This window comes from Pseudopodoces humilis, chromosome 26 (genome assembly GCF_049639895.1).
Source record: "Pseudopodoces humilis isolate 2021_Gansu_Grassland_sample_001 chromosome 26, ASM4963989v1, whole genome shotgun sequence".
Lineage (NCBI taxonomy): Eukaryota > Metazoa > Chordata > Aves > Passeriformes > Paridae > Pseudopodoces > Pseudopodoces humilis.
In genome coordinates, this window is record NC_142225.1 from 5,124,166 (window position 1) to 5,142,793 (window position 18,628).

At 63.3% G+C, this 18,628-nt stretch overlaps 2 protein-coding genes across 4 annotated transcripts in view; one reads left to right on the forward strand and one right to left on the reverse strand.

Moving 5' to 3' along the window:
- ETNK2 (ethanolamine kinase 2) lies at window positions 1-10,554 on the forward strand. Its single transcript, XM_005529302.3, has 8 exons — window positions 1-228; window positions 3,820-4,079; window positions 4,564-4,701; window positions 5,981-6,123; window positions 6,222-6,305; window positions 7,102-7,313; window positions 8,276-8,349; window positions 9,116-10,554. Exons 1-8 carry the CDS (start codon window positions 16-18, stop codon window positions 9,186-9,188), a joined length of 1,197 nt encoding a protein of 398 aa, XP_005529359.2. The 5' UTR covers window positions 1-15; the 3' UTR covers window positions 9,189-10,554.
- Window positions 10,212-18,628, reverse strand: part of SOX13 (SRY-box transcription factor 13) — a 27,758-nt gene continuing 19,341 nt past the window's right edge. For 2 of the 3 annotated variants that reach the window (XM_088067053.1, XM_005529301.3), the window contains exons 3-14: window positions 18,274-18,379; window positions 18,012-18,098; window positions 17,426-17,598; window positions 16,917-16,985; window positions 16,658-16,772; window positions 16,472-16,554; window positions 15,739-15,898; window positions 15,024-15,133; window positions 14,834-14,930; window positions 14,607-14,750; window positions 13,844-14,060; window positions 10,212-13,067 (exon numbers count right to left, since the gene is read on the reverse strand). In XM_088067053.1, the coding sequence (XP_087923179.1) occupies window positions 12,794-13,067; window positions 13,844-14,060; window positions 14,607-14,750; window positions 14,834-14,930; window positions 15,024-15,133; window positions 15,739-15,898; window positions 16,472-16,554; window positions 16,658-16,772; window positions 16,917-16,985; window positions 17,426-17,598; window positions 18,012-18,098; window positions 18,274-18,379 (1,635 nt within the window). In that variant the 3' untranslated portion in view covers window positions 10,212-12,793. The remainder of the gene's footprint in view (window positions 13,068-13,843; window positions 14,061-14,606; window positions 14,751-14,833; window positions 14,931-15,023; window positions 15,134-15,738; window positions 15,899-16,471; window positions 16,555-16,657; window positions 16,773-16,916; window positions 16,986-17,425; window positions 17,599-18,011; window positions 18,099-18,273; window positions 18,380-18,628) is intronic. The other variant, XM_088067054.1, reaches the window with a different exon arrangement.

Consider the following 18,628-nt stretch of genomic DNA (forward strand, 5'->3'; position numbering starts at 1 on the left):
CGCAGCCCCCGGCACATGGGCCGCGGCTCCGGCAGCGCGGAGCTGGCCATGGCCGCACCGCCCGCCCGCTGCCCCGACTGCCCGCGGCCGGAGCGGGGGGGCGGCGGCGGGACCCCCGCCGTGCCACACCTCGGCATTGCGGTGGACGAGGGGGACGTGCTTCCCGGGGCGCTGCGGATCGTGCGGCAGCTGAGACCCGCCTGGGAGCCGGCCACGGTGAAGACCAAGGTACGGGGGGGGACCCCGCGCCGGCACCGGGAGAACCGGCAGCCGCTCCCCCGCGGGGATCGCCCGGTGGGGCTGCAGAGCCCGGCTGGGGTGGGGTTATGGGGTTACAGGGTCTGGCTGTGGGGGCTGCGGTGCTCACCCCGGCGGGGTGTGGGGCCAGCCCAGGGGGGGCTGCGGGGCTTAGCCTGGGGGGCTATGGGGTCTGCCCCAGAGGAGTTGTGGGGCTCAGCTTGGGGAGTCCATCCTAGGGGGCTGTGGGGTTCACCATGGGGGGCTCTAGGACCTGCCCCAGAGGATGTGGCACTCTGCACCCCCCACCCCTGGCTCTCCCCTCTGCTCTCAGAACGTTACCGAGGGTCCATCAGCTGCGACCCCCCATCGCACACCCCCCAACGAGGTTTAGGGACCCCTGGGGTGGTCACCGGGCGGTGGCTGTGGGTACCACAGTGTCCCCAGGGTGGCTGCCGAGGTGCCCGCAGGGGTGGCCGCTCTTCTTTGGGATATTTGTAGCTTCCCACCTTCCCCGGGCTGAGCTCCAGTGGGAGCCGGGCACCGGTTCCGGGCTCCGGGCACGGGGCAGAGCTCGGCTGTGCGGAGCTGCCAGGGCTTTGGGAATCCCTCTCCCCCTCCGGCCGGGTCTGGGGTGACACAGGCTGGTGGCGCCTGTGCCCTCGGCCGTGCCCTGGCGCTGGGCACCGGAGCGCGGAGGGGCAGGCACCGAGTGCCCTTAAATGCCTGCACGTGAGCGAGCGTCCCCTCCGAGGGCACACGCTTCCCGTCATTAAAAATGTATTAATAGCCGAGCGTAATGAAATACAAGAAGCTGCAGGAAAAGCCATCTGAAAAGGGCAGATGGCAACGGGCAGGAAGCTGGGAGTTGGAGTTTGCAGGGGCAGGAAATGTCTCGCTCTGCTCGCGGAGCTCGGTGGTTGTGCAGGGACCCCGCTCTGTGGTATCCAGGCTCCGCAGGGGTCAGTGTTCAACAGCAGCTCGGGTGTGCGTGCGTGTGTTTTTAATTAAAATGAAAAAAAAAAAAAGAAAAAAAAAACCACTTAGGAGTTGAGGGAAAACCCTCCCGTTGCGTTTCCCTCGGCTGCTTTCCCTCCTCCCGCGTTTCCCCTCGCAGGAGCCGCTCGGGATGGGAAGGAGCGGGCCGGGGGCCTGAGCTGGTTCCCATTAGCGATCCCATTCCCTCGCCCGGTGCCCCGGAGCGCTGCCCCGCTGCCAGCGCCCCGCGGGGGCTGTACCAGGCTGTGCCGGTGGCACGGGAAAATCTCCCGGAGCTCAGGAGCACCGCGAGAAGGGTCTGGCTGCCCCTGCGATCCAGGTTGTGCCCGCTTCCCAGGGCTCCTGCTCCTCATCCCCAGGAAGGTCCGTGCCGCGGAGCCACCCACGTTCCCAGGGAAGCACAAACTCCTCCATCCACCCCTCAGCCGGAGATAAGAGCGGCAGCGGAGCCGATGTTGGGTTGGTGTTTTTTAGCCCGGATTTGGCACCAAGTTGCCCGGCTGGAGCCCAGCCGCGGGCCGGAGGTGCCGAGGCAGCGAGCACGGGGTCGTTTTGGGAATGCTGAGGGATTCTCCCGGCAGGTGCAGCACCAGGAGTTGGATTTTGCTGCTTCACCCCAGCGCTTCGGCGCAAGTCTCGCTTTGCCTTTAATCCCTGCAAAGTTCGGGGGGTGTCACTCCTTCCCTCTGTCCCTGCCGTCCTCCGGCTGCAGGAGGGAAGGATTTGGGGTGGCTGCAGCCTGGATCCACGGGGAACAGCACCGGGAATCCCCCAGGCAGCCGTAGCCGATCCTTGGGAGCCGGCGGAGCTGCCACCCCCCAACCCAGCGAGTCCCTGCAGGCCACCGAGCAGCCACGTGTGCGTCTCCGAAGTTGGCGGCCTGGAATTCAGGGGGGGATCAGGCTCAGTAATCCCGTTAAACCTGCTGGAAAGGGCTGCCCGGGCTGTGGGGCAGCGAAACAAAGCAGAACACCAGGATTTCGCTCCGTGTGGAGCCGCTCACCTGCGGCCAAGCCGTGTGTGGCCGACGGTGGCACCTGCATGGACGGGGTGTGACAGCTCTGCTGCCTCAGTTTCCAGCCTCTGGGGCCTGGCAGGACAAGAGGAGGAGGGAGCCGAGCCCCGTGGTGAAACCCAGATTGTCAGCTCGGGGAAAAGCAGCTTGAGAAGGTTCAGCCGCAGCTGAGGGGCAGAAGCCATGAGGATGGGGCAGCTGCTCGCCCCAAATCCAGCTGTGGAATGGGGGTGTCAACCCCGTCTGACTCGGGGGGGTCTCATTCCCGTGCCTGGAGTCTCCCTCGGGAGGCTGCTCCAGGAGCCCTATATATAGGAGCCCTATAGGGGAGCGTGGGTTGCTGAGTGGGATGTCTAAAATTATCCGTCCCATCCCCGAGCTCCACGGCTGCCGGAGCAGGAGCCCCTCTCCCCCCTCCTGCTCCAGCTCCCCGATCCCACAGGGATGAAGGAATCCTTCCCACGGGGAGCCGCAGCACCCCGGAGTGCCCCGCTTGGAGCTGGCACGGGGGACAACGGGGATGATTTTCTGTGGGGTGACAGCCCCAAACCCTCTCAATGCCCTGGAGGTGCCCAGAATCCCGGCGGGATGATGGAACCCTTCCCAGGGGGAGCCGCAGCACTGCAGGGACAACGGGACAGGGCTTTCCCGTGGGGTGACACATCCCTAAACCCCCTGGATGCCGCGGAGGTGCCCGAAATGCCGGCGGGATGGGGCGCGGGGCCCGGCGCGGGCGGCAGCAGCCCCGGCATGTGCGCGGGCAGGCGGCCAAGGCGGAGCGCCGGGAGAACAAAACTCCCTTTCCATCTGCGAGGAGCCATCAGAGCGGTGACACGAGATGTCCCCAGCAGCGACGTCCCCGCCTATCAGCGCCCCGGCCCGCGGGGAGGGTCGGAGGAGGGGATGGGGCGGTGGTGTTTGCTCCGGGTTTGTTTTCAAGCCTCGTTGGGCGGTTTACTTATTTATTTATTTTAATTATTTAATTTTTTTTAAATTTTCGTGCCAATTCACCCTGATTTTTTTTTTTTTTTTTTTTTTCCCGGGAGCGATTCCCAGGGCTGCTCCCGTGCCAAGAGAGTTGTTCCTGAGCTGTCCCTGACATATTCCTGAGATATCCCTGAGCTGTTCCTGAGATGTTCCTGAGTTATTCCTTAGCTATCCCTGAGATATCCCTGAGATATTAATGAGATATTCCTGAGCTATCCCTGAGCTATCCTTGAGATATTCCTGAGATATTCCTGAACCATCCCTGAGCTATCCCTGAGATATTCCTGAGCTATCCCCGAGATATCCCTGTGCTATCCCTGAGACATTCCTGAACTATCCCTGAGCTGTTCCTGAGCTATCCCTGAGCTGTTCCTGAGCTCCCAGGTGTAAAACCGCAGGATTCCCACCCAAACCACCACCTCGAGCCCTTTCAAACCCCCCCAGGAGCTCTCCTGCCAGCGTTGCCTCGCTCATTCTCCTCATTCTTACCATCGCCACGAGGTTTTCCCACCTCTGGGAAGAGGACAGGGGATTCCCCCCGTTATCCAGGTGTCACCTCCGCCGTGTTTGTCCCCACGCAGCTCTTCACTGACGGCATCACCAACAAGCTGGTGGCCTGCTACACGGACGAGGGCATGGCGGACGCGCTGCTGGTGCGCGTGTACGGCAGGAAAACGGAGCTGCTGGTGGACAGGGAGACGGAGCTGAGGAATTTCCAGGTGCTGCGCGCCCACGGCTGCGCCCCCGACCTCTACTGCGCCTTCCAGAACGGGCTCTGCTACCAATTCCTGCCGGGAATCGCGCTGGGGCCCGACCACGTGCGGGATCCTCACATCTTCAGGTGTGCGGCGCCTCCCGTGGGGGGGAGTTGGGGGTTTTCCAGGGAAAAGCAGCTCGAGAAAATTCCCGGTTTTCTGGGGATTTGCTCCGTGTTTCCAGCTCTCCCCTCACTGCCCGGGGTGGGGGTCACTGGTGTGCTCAGCCCTGGGGGGTGGTGGGGGATAAATGGGTCAAGTGAGCGCATTTCTAAAGCGTCAGGTTCTGGTGAAGAGAGGTTTCCTGGGAACCTGGAATAAAGGTTTTCTGGGAAGCTGGAATGTCACGGGAAGCAGAGTTTTGGCCTGAATTTGCCCTGGAAATGTGGACTCTGAAATGCTTCAGAGGCTGATCCCTGACGCAGAATGAGGGGTCAGCTGTGCTAACCCTGCAGGACTTTCAGGGAATCCCTCTGAAGACACCCCAAAGCTCTTTTTTTTTGGGGGGGGGGAGGAGGGATTTCGAGGATTTGGGATCACCTCTCACCCCTCTCCTGCGCTCCGTGCCAGGCTGGTGGCCCGGGAGATGGCCCGAGTCCACGCCATCCACGCCAACGGGAGCCTCCCCAGGCCCATCCTGTGGCAGAAGCTGCACAAATACCTCAGCCTGGTGAAGACGGAGCTCAGCCCAAAGGTATCCAACGCCAGGTAAAGGCAGAGGGATCCCCCAGAGCCAGGCTCTGCCTCGGGCGCCAGGCAGGAGCAGGGGGCAGAGCCCTGGTTCCCAGGTAAAGGTTCCCAGGTAAAGATTCCCAGATTCCCTCTGCGGGTTTGGGGCTGGATCCGCTGCTGGATCCCTCCCGCAGCCCCGGTAGCAGCTCCAGCCCCTTTCTGCCGCCAGTTTTGGGGAGGATTTCAGCTCTTTTGGAGCTCTGGGATGTGTCTGTGCAGCATCCACCCAGAGCCGCAGCCTCCCACTGCTGTAACAATCCTCCTCCTCCTCCTCCCGGGAATTTAAACCCAGAATAAGCCCGAGCTCAAGCCCTGCTGAGCTGACGATGAATCCTAGAAACCCAGCCTAGATCGGAACACCCAGTCCCCACTCCCAACCATTTTTTGGGGCGGCCGGGTGAGTGTTGGGGTGTCTGGGAAGGATTCGGGCAGCCCCAAGAGGCGGAGGAGGTGAACGAACCGCAGGCAGGGCAATCATTAACCCGCGCCAGGAGCCGGCCGGGCTTTTCTCAGCCGCGGGCAGACTTTACCCACCCTGCGCCTTCAGCGCGGCCAATTAGGCAATCATTAACGAGCTCTCTTCTTGGAAGCCGCACTCCTGAGCTTACCGAGAGGCCCCGCCTGAGTCCAAAACACCCCCGTGGCCCCGGGGGTTCGCCGGGTGCTCGGGGAACGAGCGCTGGGTGGATCTGGGGCGTGGGCCGGGTGGGTTTTTGGGACAAGGGACGCGCTGAGGGCGAGCTGTGCTGTCTGCCTGGGTGCCAAACCTGGCCCCCTCCCAAAAAACCAGCCTCGTTAGCCGCGCTTTGTGTCATTAACGGGGTGGTTTGTAGGGCATGAGAGGGAAACGCTGTCCCCGAGCCCCCAGGGAAGTGCTGGAAGCTGGGGAAATTCTGCCCCTGAGCCCCAGAGAAGCTCAATTCTGCCCCTGAGCCCCCAGGGAAGCTCAATTCTATCCCTGAGCCCCCAGGGAAGTGCTAGAAGCTGGGGAAATTCTGCCCCTGAGCCCCAGGGAAGTGCTGGAAGCTGGGGAAATTCTGCCCCTGAGCCCCAGGGAATTGCTGGAAGCTGAGGAAATTCTGCCCCTGAGCCCCAGGGAAGCTCAATTCTGCCCCTGAGCCCCCAGGGAAGCTCAATTCTGCCCCTGAGCCCCCAGGGAAGCGCTGTGAGCCAGGGAAACGCCACCCCCGAGCCCCAGGGAGGCTCCCCCAGAGCAGCAGCGGTGCCACCCTGTTCCTCCTGTCCCTTCGGGCAGCCTCCCGCAGGACGTGCCCAGCCCGGAGGCGCTGGAGCAGGAGCTGGCCTGGATGGAGGAGACGCTGCCGCAGCTGGGCTCGCCCGTGGTGCTGTGCCACAACGACCTCCTGTGCAAGAACATCATCTACGACCGGACACGAGGTCTGTGAGCCCGGGGGTGTCCCTGGGCCACCCCCCGGGGGGGTGTCACCTCTGTCCCCCCACCCCTCCCCTCACGGCCGCCGCTCTTGCCCGCGCAGAGCACGTTCGCTTCATCGACTACGAGTACACGGGCTACAACTACCAGGCCTTCGACATCGGGAACCATTTCAATGAGTTCGCAGGTTGGGATGAGCTGGGAGACGCCAAAAGTGCCCCCCATCCCTGGCCTGGGGTGGCCTCATCCCTGGGGGTGGAGGAGGGAGCTGGATCCCCGCTCCCGTGGTGGGAAATGAGGTGTCCCTGCTACGGGGGGTGGAGGAGGGAGTTTTATTCCCAGTCCCCGGTGGGAAATGGGGTCTCTTTACCCCTGGGGTGGAGGGAGGGAGTTTTATTCCCGGTCCCGGGGTGGGAAATGGGGCTGACCCTGGGGATGGAAGATGGAATTGTATCTCCAGTCCCGTGGTGGAAAATGAGGTGGTCTTGGGGTGTCCCCATCCCTGGGAGTGGAGGAGGGAGTTTTATCCCCAGTCCTGGGGTGGGAAATGGGGTTCTCACATCCCTGGGATGGAGGAGGGAGTTAAATCCCCAGTTCTGGGGTGGGAAATGGGGTCTTTTCATCCCTGGGAGTGGAGGAGGGAGTTTTATCCCCAGTCCCGGAGTGGGAAATGGGAAATTTCCTGTCCTGGGTTCTCCTGATCCCTGAGGATGGAAGAGGGAGTTGAATCCCCAATCCCATGATGGGAGTTGGGGTCTCCCCATCCCACACCCCAAATCCCAGCAGGAAATGGGGCTGCCCGTGGTCGGAGCGGGGTCTCTGCCACTCTTTGGGCACCTGGGCTGCCGTTCCTGGCTCCGAGGCTGGCTGGGCTTTGTGCCTGGCTGGGGTTGTGCTCTCCTCGCTCTGCCGTGGAGATTCCAACCCCTCTGTGTCCCCTTCCTGTCCCCTCCCTGCCCCTCCGTGTCCCCCTGACCCCCCAGGTGTGAAGGAGGTGGATTATGGCCTCTACCCCAGCAAGGAGACGCAGCTGCAGTGGCTGCGCTCCTACCTGCAGGCCTACAAGGAGCTCACCCAAGGACACCCAGGTGACACCCAGGGACACCCAGGTGACACCCAGGGACACCCAGGTGACACCCAGGTGTCCGAGGAGGAGCTGGAAACTCTCTACGTGCAAGTGAACAAGTTCTCCTTGGTGAGTGGCAGAGGCGGAAGGAGCCGGCCCGGCTCCGGGGCTGAAAACATGACCCAGGGGATGAGTTTGTCTCTGCTCTCGGGCTTCCAGCTGTGAGCTGGAGAGGATGGGGCTGCTGGTGCCAGCCTGGGAGCTTGGGGACATCGGGGACAGGCTGTCCCAGGGGCCTGGCAGCGCCTCAGGGGGCTGAGCCCCCGGGCAAGGTCACAGGGCAGCGCTGGGGACAGCGCGTGTCCGACAGCCGCGGCCTTGGGCAGCCCTGCAGCCGCGGCCTGGCGTGAGGAAATCCTCTTTGCCAGCTGCCAGGGCCGGCCCCAGCCGGATTTCTGGAAATTTCAGGTGGAATACCCTCTGTTTTTCCTGGCTGGAGCTGCCGGGAGGGCAGTGCAGGGGGTGGGACCCCACTTCCAGCATCCTCCCTGCTGCCATCCTCGCTCCAGCCAGGAGCGGCCTCTGGAGGGCACAAAAATCCCAATGTGGGCCAGCCCCAACCTCTGGAGGGCACAAAAATCCCAGTGTGGGCCAGTCCCAACCTCAGGAGGGCACAAAAATCCCAATGTGAGCCAGTCCCAACATCTGGAGGGCACAAAAATCCCAATGTGGGCCAGTCCCAACATCTGGAGGGCACAGAAATCCTGGTGTGGGCCAGCCCCAACCTCAGGAGGGCACAAAAATCCCGGTGTGGGCCAGCCCCAACCTCTGGAGGGCACAGAAATCCCGGTGTGGGCCAGCCCCAACCTCTGGAGGGCACAAAAATCCCAATGTGGGCCAGTCCCAACATCTGGAGGGCACAGAAATCCCGGTGTGGGCCAGCCCCAGCCTCTGGAGGGCACGGAAATCCAAATGTGGGCCAGCTCCACTCCGTGTCCCATCCTTGTCACGGCCCTGGGAATTCCGGGCCCCAGCCAGGAGGGGCCCGAGTGTTCCTGGCCATTCCCTGATCCTTGTTCTGCCCCTTGCAGGCGTCACATTTCCTCTGGGCCTGCTGGGGCCTGATCCAGGATAAATACTCGACCATAGACTTTAATTTCTTAAGGTGAGTCCACCTCGGCTGCTCGCAGGGGGAAATGAGTGGAGCAGGAGGATCCCGATGGTCCCTGGGGAGGATCCCGATGATCCCTGGGGAGGATCCCGATGATCCCTGGGGAGGATCCCAATGGTCCCTGGAGGATCCTGGGGAGGATCCAAATGATCCCTGGGAGGATCCCAGGGAAGATCCCAATGATCCCTGGGGAGGATCCCAGGGAAGATCCCGGTGATCCCTGAAGAGGATCCCAGCAGTCCCTGGGGAGGATCCTGGGGAGGATCCCGGTGATCCCTGAGGAGGATCCCGGCGATCCCTGAGGAGGATCCCGGTGATCCCTGAGGAAGATCCCGGTGATCCCTGAGGAGGATCCCAGTGATCCCTGAGGAGGATCCCGGTGATCCCTGAGGAAGATCCCGGTGATCCCTGAGGAGGATCCCGGTGATCCCTGAGGAAGATCCCGGTGATCCCTGAGGAGGATCCTGGTGATCCCTGAGGAGGATCCCAGTGATCCCTGAGGAGGATCCCGGTGATCCCTGAGGAGGATCCCGGTGATCCCTGAGGAGGATCCCGGTGATCCCTGAGGAGGATCCCGGTGATCCCTGAGGAGGATCCCGGTGATCCCTGAGGAGGATCCCGGCGATCCCTGAGGAGGATCCCGGCGATCCCTGAGGAGGATCCTGGTGATCCCTGAGGAGGATCCCGGCGATCCCTGAGGAGGATCCCGGTGGTCCCTGGGGACACGAGTGGCTCAGAGCTGTCCCTTCTCTCTCGGCAGATATGCAAAGCTAAGGTTTAAACAGTATTTCAAGATGAAGCCGGTGGTCACAGCCCTGCAGGTCCCCAAATAGGTGCCACCACCCCGAGCTCTGTCCTGGCCGTGTCCTCGCACCCCCCTCGCCCCTTGCCCAGCCCAGCCGGGGTCCAGGGCCGGTCCTGCCGGTGGCACGGGGGACAAGAGGAGCTCTGCCCAGGCCGCCACCGCTTCCAGGAGAGCCTGGACACCCCCGAGACTGGACCATGAGATGCTGGAGAGGACCACGGCCCCGGCGAGGCCCCAGCCCACGCGAGGAAGCTTCACCATCGCCTTAAGGCTGAGCCCGGCTCGGCCCCGGTGCCCGGCAGGTCAGTGCCCTGCTGGCGCTGCTGGCCTGGCACTGCCCGCTGTCCCCAAGGAGGGACACGGTGTCACCCCGTCTGCTCGGGAGCCCCCAGAGCCGCCTGCTCACCTTGGTCACCCCTTTGCTGCGCCCTCTGTGCCCTCCTGCCCTGCCAGGTGCCACCAGGGTGCCACCCCCAAACCAGCCCCGTCCCGGCTCCCTGCTGGCCCCAGCCGCGGGAGCATTTGCCACGAGGGGTGGGAGATGCCACGAGGGTCTGGGACCAGTGGGGTGGGCACTGGCTGCTCACCCCCCGTGCTGTGCCCAGTCCCAGCTGTCCCTGTCTGTCCCCACCGCTGTCCCTGCCTGTCCCCACCGTCCCCCTTAGCTCGGTGGTTTCCCCCCTGTGCTGCCCGAGCGGCTTCTCAGCTCTGCCTTTGCCCTCTCCCCCAGGGTCGGGAGGTGCAGGTGGGGTGCAGGGGGGGTCCGTCCTGCCTGTCCCCACCCCTGTCCTCCTCCCATGGCTGTGTCCCCATCCCCGGGAGGGGGTGGCACGGATCTGCCCCGCTCCAGGACCAGGCACGGCTTCAGCCCCTGCCCTGCTGAGCCTCGGGCAGCTCCTGGCAGTGGCTGCGCCTTGGAGCCTTGGCTGTGGGGACGAGGTGACTGTCCCCTCTCTGGGCAGGGGGACGAGGTGACTGTCCCCTCTCTGGGCACAGGGACGAGGTGACTGTCCCCTCTCTGGGCACGGGGACGAGGTGACTGTCCCCTCTCTGGGCACAGGGACCTCCCCCAGCCACAACCAGGGCTGCTGGCGCGTCCGTGTTTGTTTTGGTGCGAAATAAAAGCTGCTGGTAGCTGGAATTTGGGGGTGGTGGAGCTGGGGGACCTCGTCCTGAGGTCTGGGGGTGCTCCTGTCCCTTCTGTGCCTGGAGATGTCCCCATCCAAGCCTCGCTCCTGATCTGGTGAAGTCCAGGCCCTGCTCTCTGCTCCAAAAAGTCACTTTTATTGTGCCAAGGGACAGGGGGAGGAACGATTGTAAACAGGGATGTGAAATATACAGGTTAAGTTACTCGTTGTCTTATTAACAAAATAAAGCTCTATCTATATTTACAATCTTTAAAAAACAAAACAAAACAACAACAAAAAAGAAAATAGAAAGAAAAATAAGTGGAAGAGAGACAGGAAGAGCTGCAGCTGTGGGGAGGGGGCACCTCTGCTTCCAGTCCCTCTGCAGCCCAGCCCCGGGGCTGGGACCCCTCCCCAGGGACCCCGCTCCTGCCGCAGGGAGCCCAGCCCCGGCACAGGGAGGTGGAATGGAATAAATAAAGCACTGACAGCGGCAGGAGGGGAGGGGAGATGTCCCCTGGCGTAAAGGATGTCCCCACGGCAGTGCCCTCATGACAGTGTCCCCAAGGCAGTGTCCCCAAGGCAGTGTCCCCAAGGCAGTGTCCCCAGCAGTGTTCCCATGGCAGTGTCCCCACAGCAGTGTCCCCAGCAGTGTCCCCATGGCAGTGTCCCCACAGCAGTGTCCCCAGCAGTGTCCCCATGGCAGTGTCCCCACAGCAGTGTCCCCAGCAGTGTCCCCACAGCAGTGTCCCCACGGCAGTGTCCCCACAGCAGTGTCCCCACGGCAGTGTCCCCAAGGCAGTGTCCCCACAGCAGTGTCCCCACGGCAGTGTCCCCAAGGCAGTGTCCCCAAGGCAGTGTCCCCACGGCAGTGTCACCAGCAGTGTCCCCACAGCAGTGTCCCCACGGCAGTGTCCCCAAGGCAGTGTCCCCAACACCCAGCTGATGCTGCTGGGCTTTGCATCCCCCCTCGGGCTGGGGACAGGGAGACCGAGGCTGCTGCCCGCTTTGTGCAGCCTGGAGCCCGGGTGGCTGTGGCTCCCGTGGTGTCCCCAACATTGTCCCTGTCACCGTGGTGTCCCCAACATTGACCCTGTCACCATGGTGTCCCCACTCTGTCCCCGTCCCCGACACGTCCCCAGCATTGTCCCTGTCCCCACGGTGTCCCCACTCTGTCCCTGTCCCTGCAGTGTCCCTGGCTTGGGGCCTGTTCCCGGCTGCTGCCACAGGGAGGTGCCGGAGCCCCGCGCACGGAGGGACACCGGGGGTGCACAGCTGGACACTGCACGCACAGCTGGACACTGCACACACAGCTGGACACTGCGCACACACAGCTGGACACTGCACACGCACAGCTGGACACTGCACACACACAGCTGGACACTGCACACACAGCTGGACACTGCACATGCACAGCTGGACACTGGGCACACACAGCTGGACACTGCACACACAGCTGGACACTGCACGCACAGCTGGACACTGCACACAGCTGGACACTGCACACAGCTGGACACTGGGCACACACAGCTGGACACTGCACACACACAGCTGGACACCGTGTGTGCACACCTGGACATTCCACATGCACACCTGGACACCACGCACACCCTGCACATTGCATAAACACACCTGGACACTGCACACACACACACCTGGACACCCCAAACTCACCTGGACACCCCAACTCTCACCCGGACACCCCCAACTCTCACCTGGACACCCCTCATACTCAGCCACACCTCACTCCAACCCCCCCCCAGAAGGGGCTCTGACCCTTTCTAGATAAAAGGTCATTTTTTTCTAAGAATTCCACTTTTTCCCCCAAAATTATTCCTCCCTCTCTCTTACCCTGCAGGGCTCAGGTGGAGCCTGAGCTTCAGGGACAGGTGCCTGGGGGCAGCCGGGCACGTCCCCCCCGAGCGGGGGCTGGCAGGGCAGGAACAGCCCCCGCTTTGTTCCCAAAGTGGGCCAGAGCTGTCGGGAGCACAAAGGGCCCTGAGGAGCCCTTGGCCGGAGCCGGGGCCAGGCTGGAGCTAAAATTGGCTCCGTGGGAATTCACTGGCAGGCTCCAAAGATGGAGCGGGAAGCGCGGCAGGGAGGTCACACCAGGACAGAGGAGGGACGAGCGTGTCCCCATCCCGTGTCCCCACCCCGTGTCCCCACCCCGTGTCCCCAGTCTGTGCCCAGCAGCACAGGTGAGGCTCTCTGGGACCCACAGGTGCTGCAGGGCTGGGAGATGCTCTGGGGAGACCCCCCAGATCCCCTCAGGGGTGACAGCGCAGCAGCCGCATCACCAAATCTCCAGGCTCGGTGGCCTCAGCTCCACGCTCCACCAAAGCAAGACCAAGCCAGCCTTTGCCACCCAAAATTCCAGGTGCCCACCCTCGTGGGACCCCCCTGTGCAGGCGGGCAGCTCTCCCGTGGCTCAGTCCCATCCCGCCAGGACACGCCGCGCCCTCCCGGTGGTGGCACCTGCCACCCCCTCCGCCCTCCCTGTGCCCCCTCAGTCCGTCAGCACCACCAGCTCGCCGTCACTCTTGTCCTCGCCCTCCGAGTCCTCGTCCTCGCTGTAGCGGTACATGTCCCCCTCGGCCACCGAGTGCCCGTCGTCCCCGGTGTCACCGTCCTTGAGGCTGCGGGTGTTGACGATGACGGGCATGGTGGGGTCCACGCCGCGGGGCAGGTAATGCTCCAGGAGGGGCGGGGGCAGCTGGACGCCCACCGGCCGCGGGTACAGCACGTCCGAGGAGCTGGGGTGCACCTGGCTGCCCTGCGGCCTGTGGGACACGGGGGGCGGGCGCTGAGAGGGCAGTGAGGGGTCACGGGGCCACCTGTGGGGGACGTTCTGTGGGGGGCAGGGGGGAACCAACCCCATGGGCACCAGGTGAGAACCTGTCCCATTGACACCAGGTGAGCCCCCACCCCAAGGGCACCAGGTGAGCCCCCAACCATTCCACCAGTGGAGCACCCAGCAGTGTCACCAGGTGAGCTCCCACCAATGTCACCAGGTGAGCCCTCACCCCAGGGAACCAATCCCATGGGCACCAGTGCCTCATCGAACTCAGGTGGGCACAATCCCCACTGGTGCCAGGTGAGCACTTACTCCAATGAAGCCAGGTGGGCACCAACCCCATGATGACCAGGTGAGGCCCTACCCATGTCACCAGGTGAGCCCTCACCCCATGGAACCAGTCCCATGGGCACCAACCCTATGGGCACTAGGTGGGCACCAACCCCATGATGACCAGGTGAGGCCCCACTTATGTCACCAGGTGAACACCCATGTCACCAGGTGGGCCCTCACCCCATGGAACCAATCCCATGGGCACCAGGTGGGCACCAACCCCATGGGCACCAGGTGAGGCCCACCCGTGTCACCAGGTGAGCCCCACCAATGTCACCAGGTGAGCCCTCACCCCATGGAACCAACCCCATGGGCACCAGGTGAGCCTCACCCATGGTGACAAGGTGGGCCCCACCCATGTCACCAGGTGAGCCCCACCCCAGCAGCCACCCCCCGGGGCGGGGCACAGCGCTGTCCCCTATCAATTACCCTATCAGGTATCCCTGCCTGGCGTCCTGGCGCCGGTTCCTCATCAGCGCCTTGTACTCGCCCACGCGCAGCCGCTTGCCCTCCACGATGCAGGTGCGCTTGGGCCGCGGCTTGTATTTGTAATCCGGGTACTTCTCCAGGTGCTGCCGGCTCAGCCGCGCCTGCTCCTCGTAGTACGGCTGCTTCTCCTGGTTGGACATGGATTTCCACCGGGATCCTGCGTGGGGAAGGAGCAGAGCGTGCTCACACCCTGCCTGGGCGAGGATACGGCGGCTGGGAGGAACCCCGAGGTTAATTGGTGCTGATTGACGGATGAATGCTGTTAGTCAATGTCATTCCTTGTGGGATCGGCACCTGGATTTACAGCTGTGCTGGTGGGAGCCACGTGCCGCAGCCGGTTCCACCGGAATATCGGGAACAGCTTCCCTGACCTTCCCCTGGCACCTCCACGGATTCATTCTCTGACCTTCCCTCCTGGGACTCATCCCCTCATTCCCTGAACACCCCTCCATGGACTCATCCCCTCAGGTTCCCTGTCCCAGGTCAGGGATGTCCCAGGATCTCATTCCCATCCCTCCAGGGCATGCAGAGGAGATTCCCCATCCCAAGATCTCATTCCCATCCCTCCAGGGGATGCAGAGGGATTCCCTGTCCCAGGATCTCATTCCCATCCCTCCAGGGCATGCAGAGGGATTCCCTGTCCCAGGATCTCATTCCCATCCCTCCAGGGGATGCAGAGGGATTCCCTGTCCCAGGATCTCACCCAGGATCTTGCTGATGCTGGAGTTGTGCATGTCTGGGAAGGCCTGCAGGATCTTCCTCCGCTCGTCCTTGGCCCACACCATGAAGGCGTTCATGGGCCGCTTGATGTGGTTGTTGTTCCTGGACTCTGGGAAGTGCCGGGAGCCTGCGAGGGACAGCCGGGATGAGGGCAGGAGCCGGAGAACGGAGCAAACCCGGGGTCACCACCACGCTCCCGGCCATCCTCACCATCCATCTCGCAGCTCAGCAGAGCCTCGTCCAGCCGGTGGCCGGGGGTCTCCTCCATCCGCTCCTTCACCGGGGAGGAATCGATCCCAACGTGCTCCTGCAGGACAGCGGGGTCAGGAGGCAGCCCCAGCCCGGGGACGGCTGTGGCTGGTGGCAAGAGGGGACGGTGACCACGCAGAGTGACCCTCACCTTGCGGTAGGGGCTGCTGAGTGACCCCTCCATGGCGGCGCCGTGGCCGTGCAGCAGCTGCCGCGCGTCGTGGATGGCTTTGGTGATGGCATCGCCCTCTCCCAGGAATCCTGGCAGGACATGGCACCCGTCAGTGCCAGCGGTCACCCCACTGACCACTCCCAGCACTGACCCCTGTGGGCACCCATCAGTGCCAGTGGTCACCTCAGTGACCCCCAGAGCACTGACCCCTGTGGGTACCCATCAGTGCCAGCGGTCACCCCACTGACCACTCCCAGCATTGACCCTTGTGGGTACCCATCAGTGCCAGTGGTCACCTCACTGACCACTCACAGCACTGACCCCTGTGGGCACCTGTCAGTGCCAGCGGTCACCCCACTGACCACTCCCAGCACTGACCCCTATGGGCACCTCACTGACCACTCACAGCACTGACCCCTATGTACACCCGTCAATGCCAGCAGTCACCCCACTGACCACTCCCAGCATTGACCCTTGTGGGCACCCGTCAATGCCAGCGGTCACCCCGCTGACCACTCACAGCACTGACCCTTGTGGGCACCTGTCAGTGCCAGCGGTCACCCCACTGACCACTCCCAGCACTGACCCCACCCTGACCACCACAGCTGTGCCCCGAGGGGTGGCACGGCACCCGGGAGCAGCAGAGATGTCACGTGTCCCCCCCAAAACCCCAAAAGGGCACCTGGGCACGCACCCAGAGGGAGGCTGGACGGGCTGCTCTGCAGCTCCCTGCTGGCCCCGTGGCCCGGCGGCAGCGACTGGCAGCCGCTCATCTTCAAACTGGGCGAACTGGAGGCACTGGGGAGCTCGGAGCCTTTGGGTTTGGCCGTCAGGTTCAGCGGCTGCGAGGTCTCCTGGGGAGGAGGGAGGGATGAGGGGTGAGGAGCTGTCCCCAAACACCCATCCCAGGGTTTGGAGGGGGTTTGGGGCTGTGCCAGGGGTTGAAAAGGGTTTGGGGGCAGTACCAGGGTTTGGAGGGGGTTTTTAGGGCTGTACCAGGGTTTGGAAGGGGTTTGAGGGTTGTATCAGGGCTTAAGGTGGGTTTTGGGGCTGTACCAGGGTTTGGAGGGGGTTTGGGGGCTGTACCAGGGGTTTGGAGAGGGTTTGGGGGCTGTACCAGGGTTTGGAGCTGTACCAGGGGTTTGGGGGCTGTACCAGGGTTTGGGGGCTGTACCAGGTTTTGGGAGGAGGTCTGGGGGCTGTACCAGGGTTTGGGAGCTGTACCAGGGGTTTGGAGGGGGTTTGGGGGCTGTACCAGGGTTTGGGAGGAGGTTTGGGGGCTGTACCAGGGGTTTGGAGGGGGTTTGGGGGCTGTACCAGGGATTTGGAGGGGGTTTGGGGGCTGTACCAGGGTTTGGAGGGGGTTTGGGGGCTGTACCAGGGTTTGGGGGCTGTACCAGGGGTTGGAGGGGGTTTGGGGGCTGTACCTGCATCTGGAGGTGGCCCGGGCCTGCGGGTCTCTTCAGCGTGGGAGGAGGGGGGCTGTGCAGGAGCTGCACCGGGTAATCCACTGCGGGAGCAGAGGGACAGTGGTCGGGGACAACAGGGACATGGCTTGGGGGGGACAAGGCCACCCTGCAGGGCTGGGACAGTGCCAGGGGGACCCAGCTCACCTGGTTTGCAGGGGATGGGCTGGATGGGCAGCGCCAGCTGGGACTCGGGGGTGACCGGGAGGGGCTGGTGGCCGGGGGTGAAGGCGGGGATCATCACGTAGGGCATGTTGACCTGCTGGAGGGGACAGGGACACCAGATCAGCGCCAGGCGGCAGCGTCACCCCCGGCAGGGGACAGCAGGACACGGGGAGGCTGCGGTCACCCAGCGTGGGGAGGGGGACACGGGGAAGGGGCCAGGGGAGGTGTCCCCTGCCTTTACCTGGATCTGCTGCTGTAGGAGGTTGATTTTGTGCTGCTGCTGGATGAGCTGCTGCTGCTGCTTGGCGATCTGGGGAGGGGACAGGGACGGTTGGTGACATCAAGGACAGCGCCGGGCTGGCCACCAACCTGGCAGAACCCAGCCAGAAGCACCAAAAAGGGGCTGCAGGGCGTCCCCAGGGCCGTGGGAAGGGCACGAGCAGGGGCTGAGCTGCCCCTGAGCCGCCTCGAGGGACACAAGGGCTGGGAGGGAGCTGCCACCCCCACCCCAGGTGTGACAGCGGTGTCACCCCTGCCCTCGGGAGAGGAAAAATTGATGTTCAAGGTGAGCACAGGCAGCAGGGACCTGGGCTGGTTTGTTCTTATTCAAGAGCTCCATCCCCATCTCCATCCACCCTTGGGCCTCCCAGCTCCGAGGAAGGGAAAACTTTCCCAGGAAGGTTTGGGGCGGGAAAAGGGGACCCCAAAGCCACCCCCAAAGGCATCCCCGGAGGGAGGGACGGTCCCCACCTGCTCCTGCTGCTGCCGGGCCAGCTCCATCTGCTGCTGCTGCTTCTCGAAGAGCATGGTGGCCATGTTCTTCTGCTCCGAGTGCGCCGTCAGCAGCTGGTCCCGCAGCGTGGACAGCTGGTTGATCATCACCAGCAGCTGCAGCTCCTTCTCTGCCAGGCTCTCCTGGGTTCCTGGGGGAGGGAAAAACCCGCCTGGATGAGGGTCAGAGGGTTGGGAAGGGGGGAGAGGGTCAGCAGCACAAGGTGGGGTGGTGGTGATTTTATTTAAGGAGCGCGCTTCCCGTTTCCTTCGACCTGGGGAGATCCAAGTCTTTGGGGTGGGGAATGTCAAGCAGAGAAGTCCTGCACCACTGGGTGACCAGGGAATGTCAGACTGGGGAGGAATGGAAAGATCCCCACATGCTGAACCCACCCCCTCCCCCAATCCCACGCACTCAGAGGCAGCAGAGATGCTCACCCCCCAAAAAAAATCAATTAAAAAAGGGACAAATCTCTGTGAAATGAGATGTCCCCTCCTGCCTTGGTGGGAAAGGCCGCGTTTCCAGCTGGGATGCAGGAGGGAGGTGGGTGGAGGTGGATCCCACCTTTCACTTCCTTGGATTCAGCCGTGTTCCGGCCCAGCAGCCGCTCCTTCCAGTCACTGGACAGCAGCTTCTCGATGGTTGGCATCACTGGGGGACAGGGACAGGGACAGGGACAGGGACAGGGACAGGGACAGGGAGGAGAGGACAACCACGTGAGCACATCCCAAGGCTCTGCACCACGGCTCAGTCCATCCCACAGCTTTGGGAAAATCCTGAAGGGCAGGGAAAGGGTCCCAAGAGGCCCCTTGGGAACGTTTCCCACCTTCCTTCAGGTTCCTGTTGAAGTCCAGCTTCTCCTGGCCGCTGCCGGCCGGCTCGAAGGCGGAGCGCCGGGGCTCGGGAATGTCCCTGGAGGGAGAGCAGGATTCCTGCGGGACACAGAATGTCACTGGGCACTGCTGGCACTGCCAGGGACACCCCCAGGATGGGACATCCCGATCTGGTGGGATGCAGGCAGGTTCTCCTGAATCCTGGACCCTCTGAGCTCCCTTCCCCTCTGAAGGCAGAGCAGGGAGAGGTCAGGGAGAGGGAAAACCCAAGGACAATGGAAAAGGGAGCCTGAAGGGATGAGGAACGCCTGGAGGGGGCAGCGGGGGGCTCCACACCACCCTCAAACC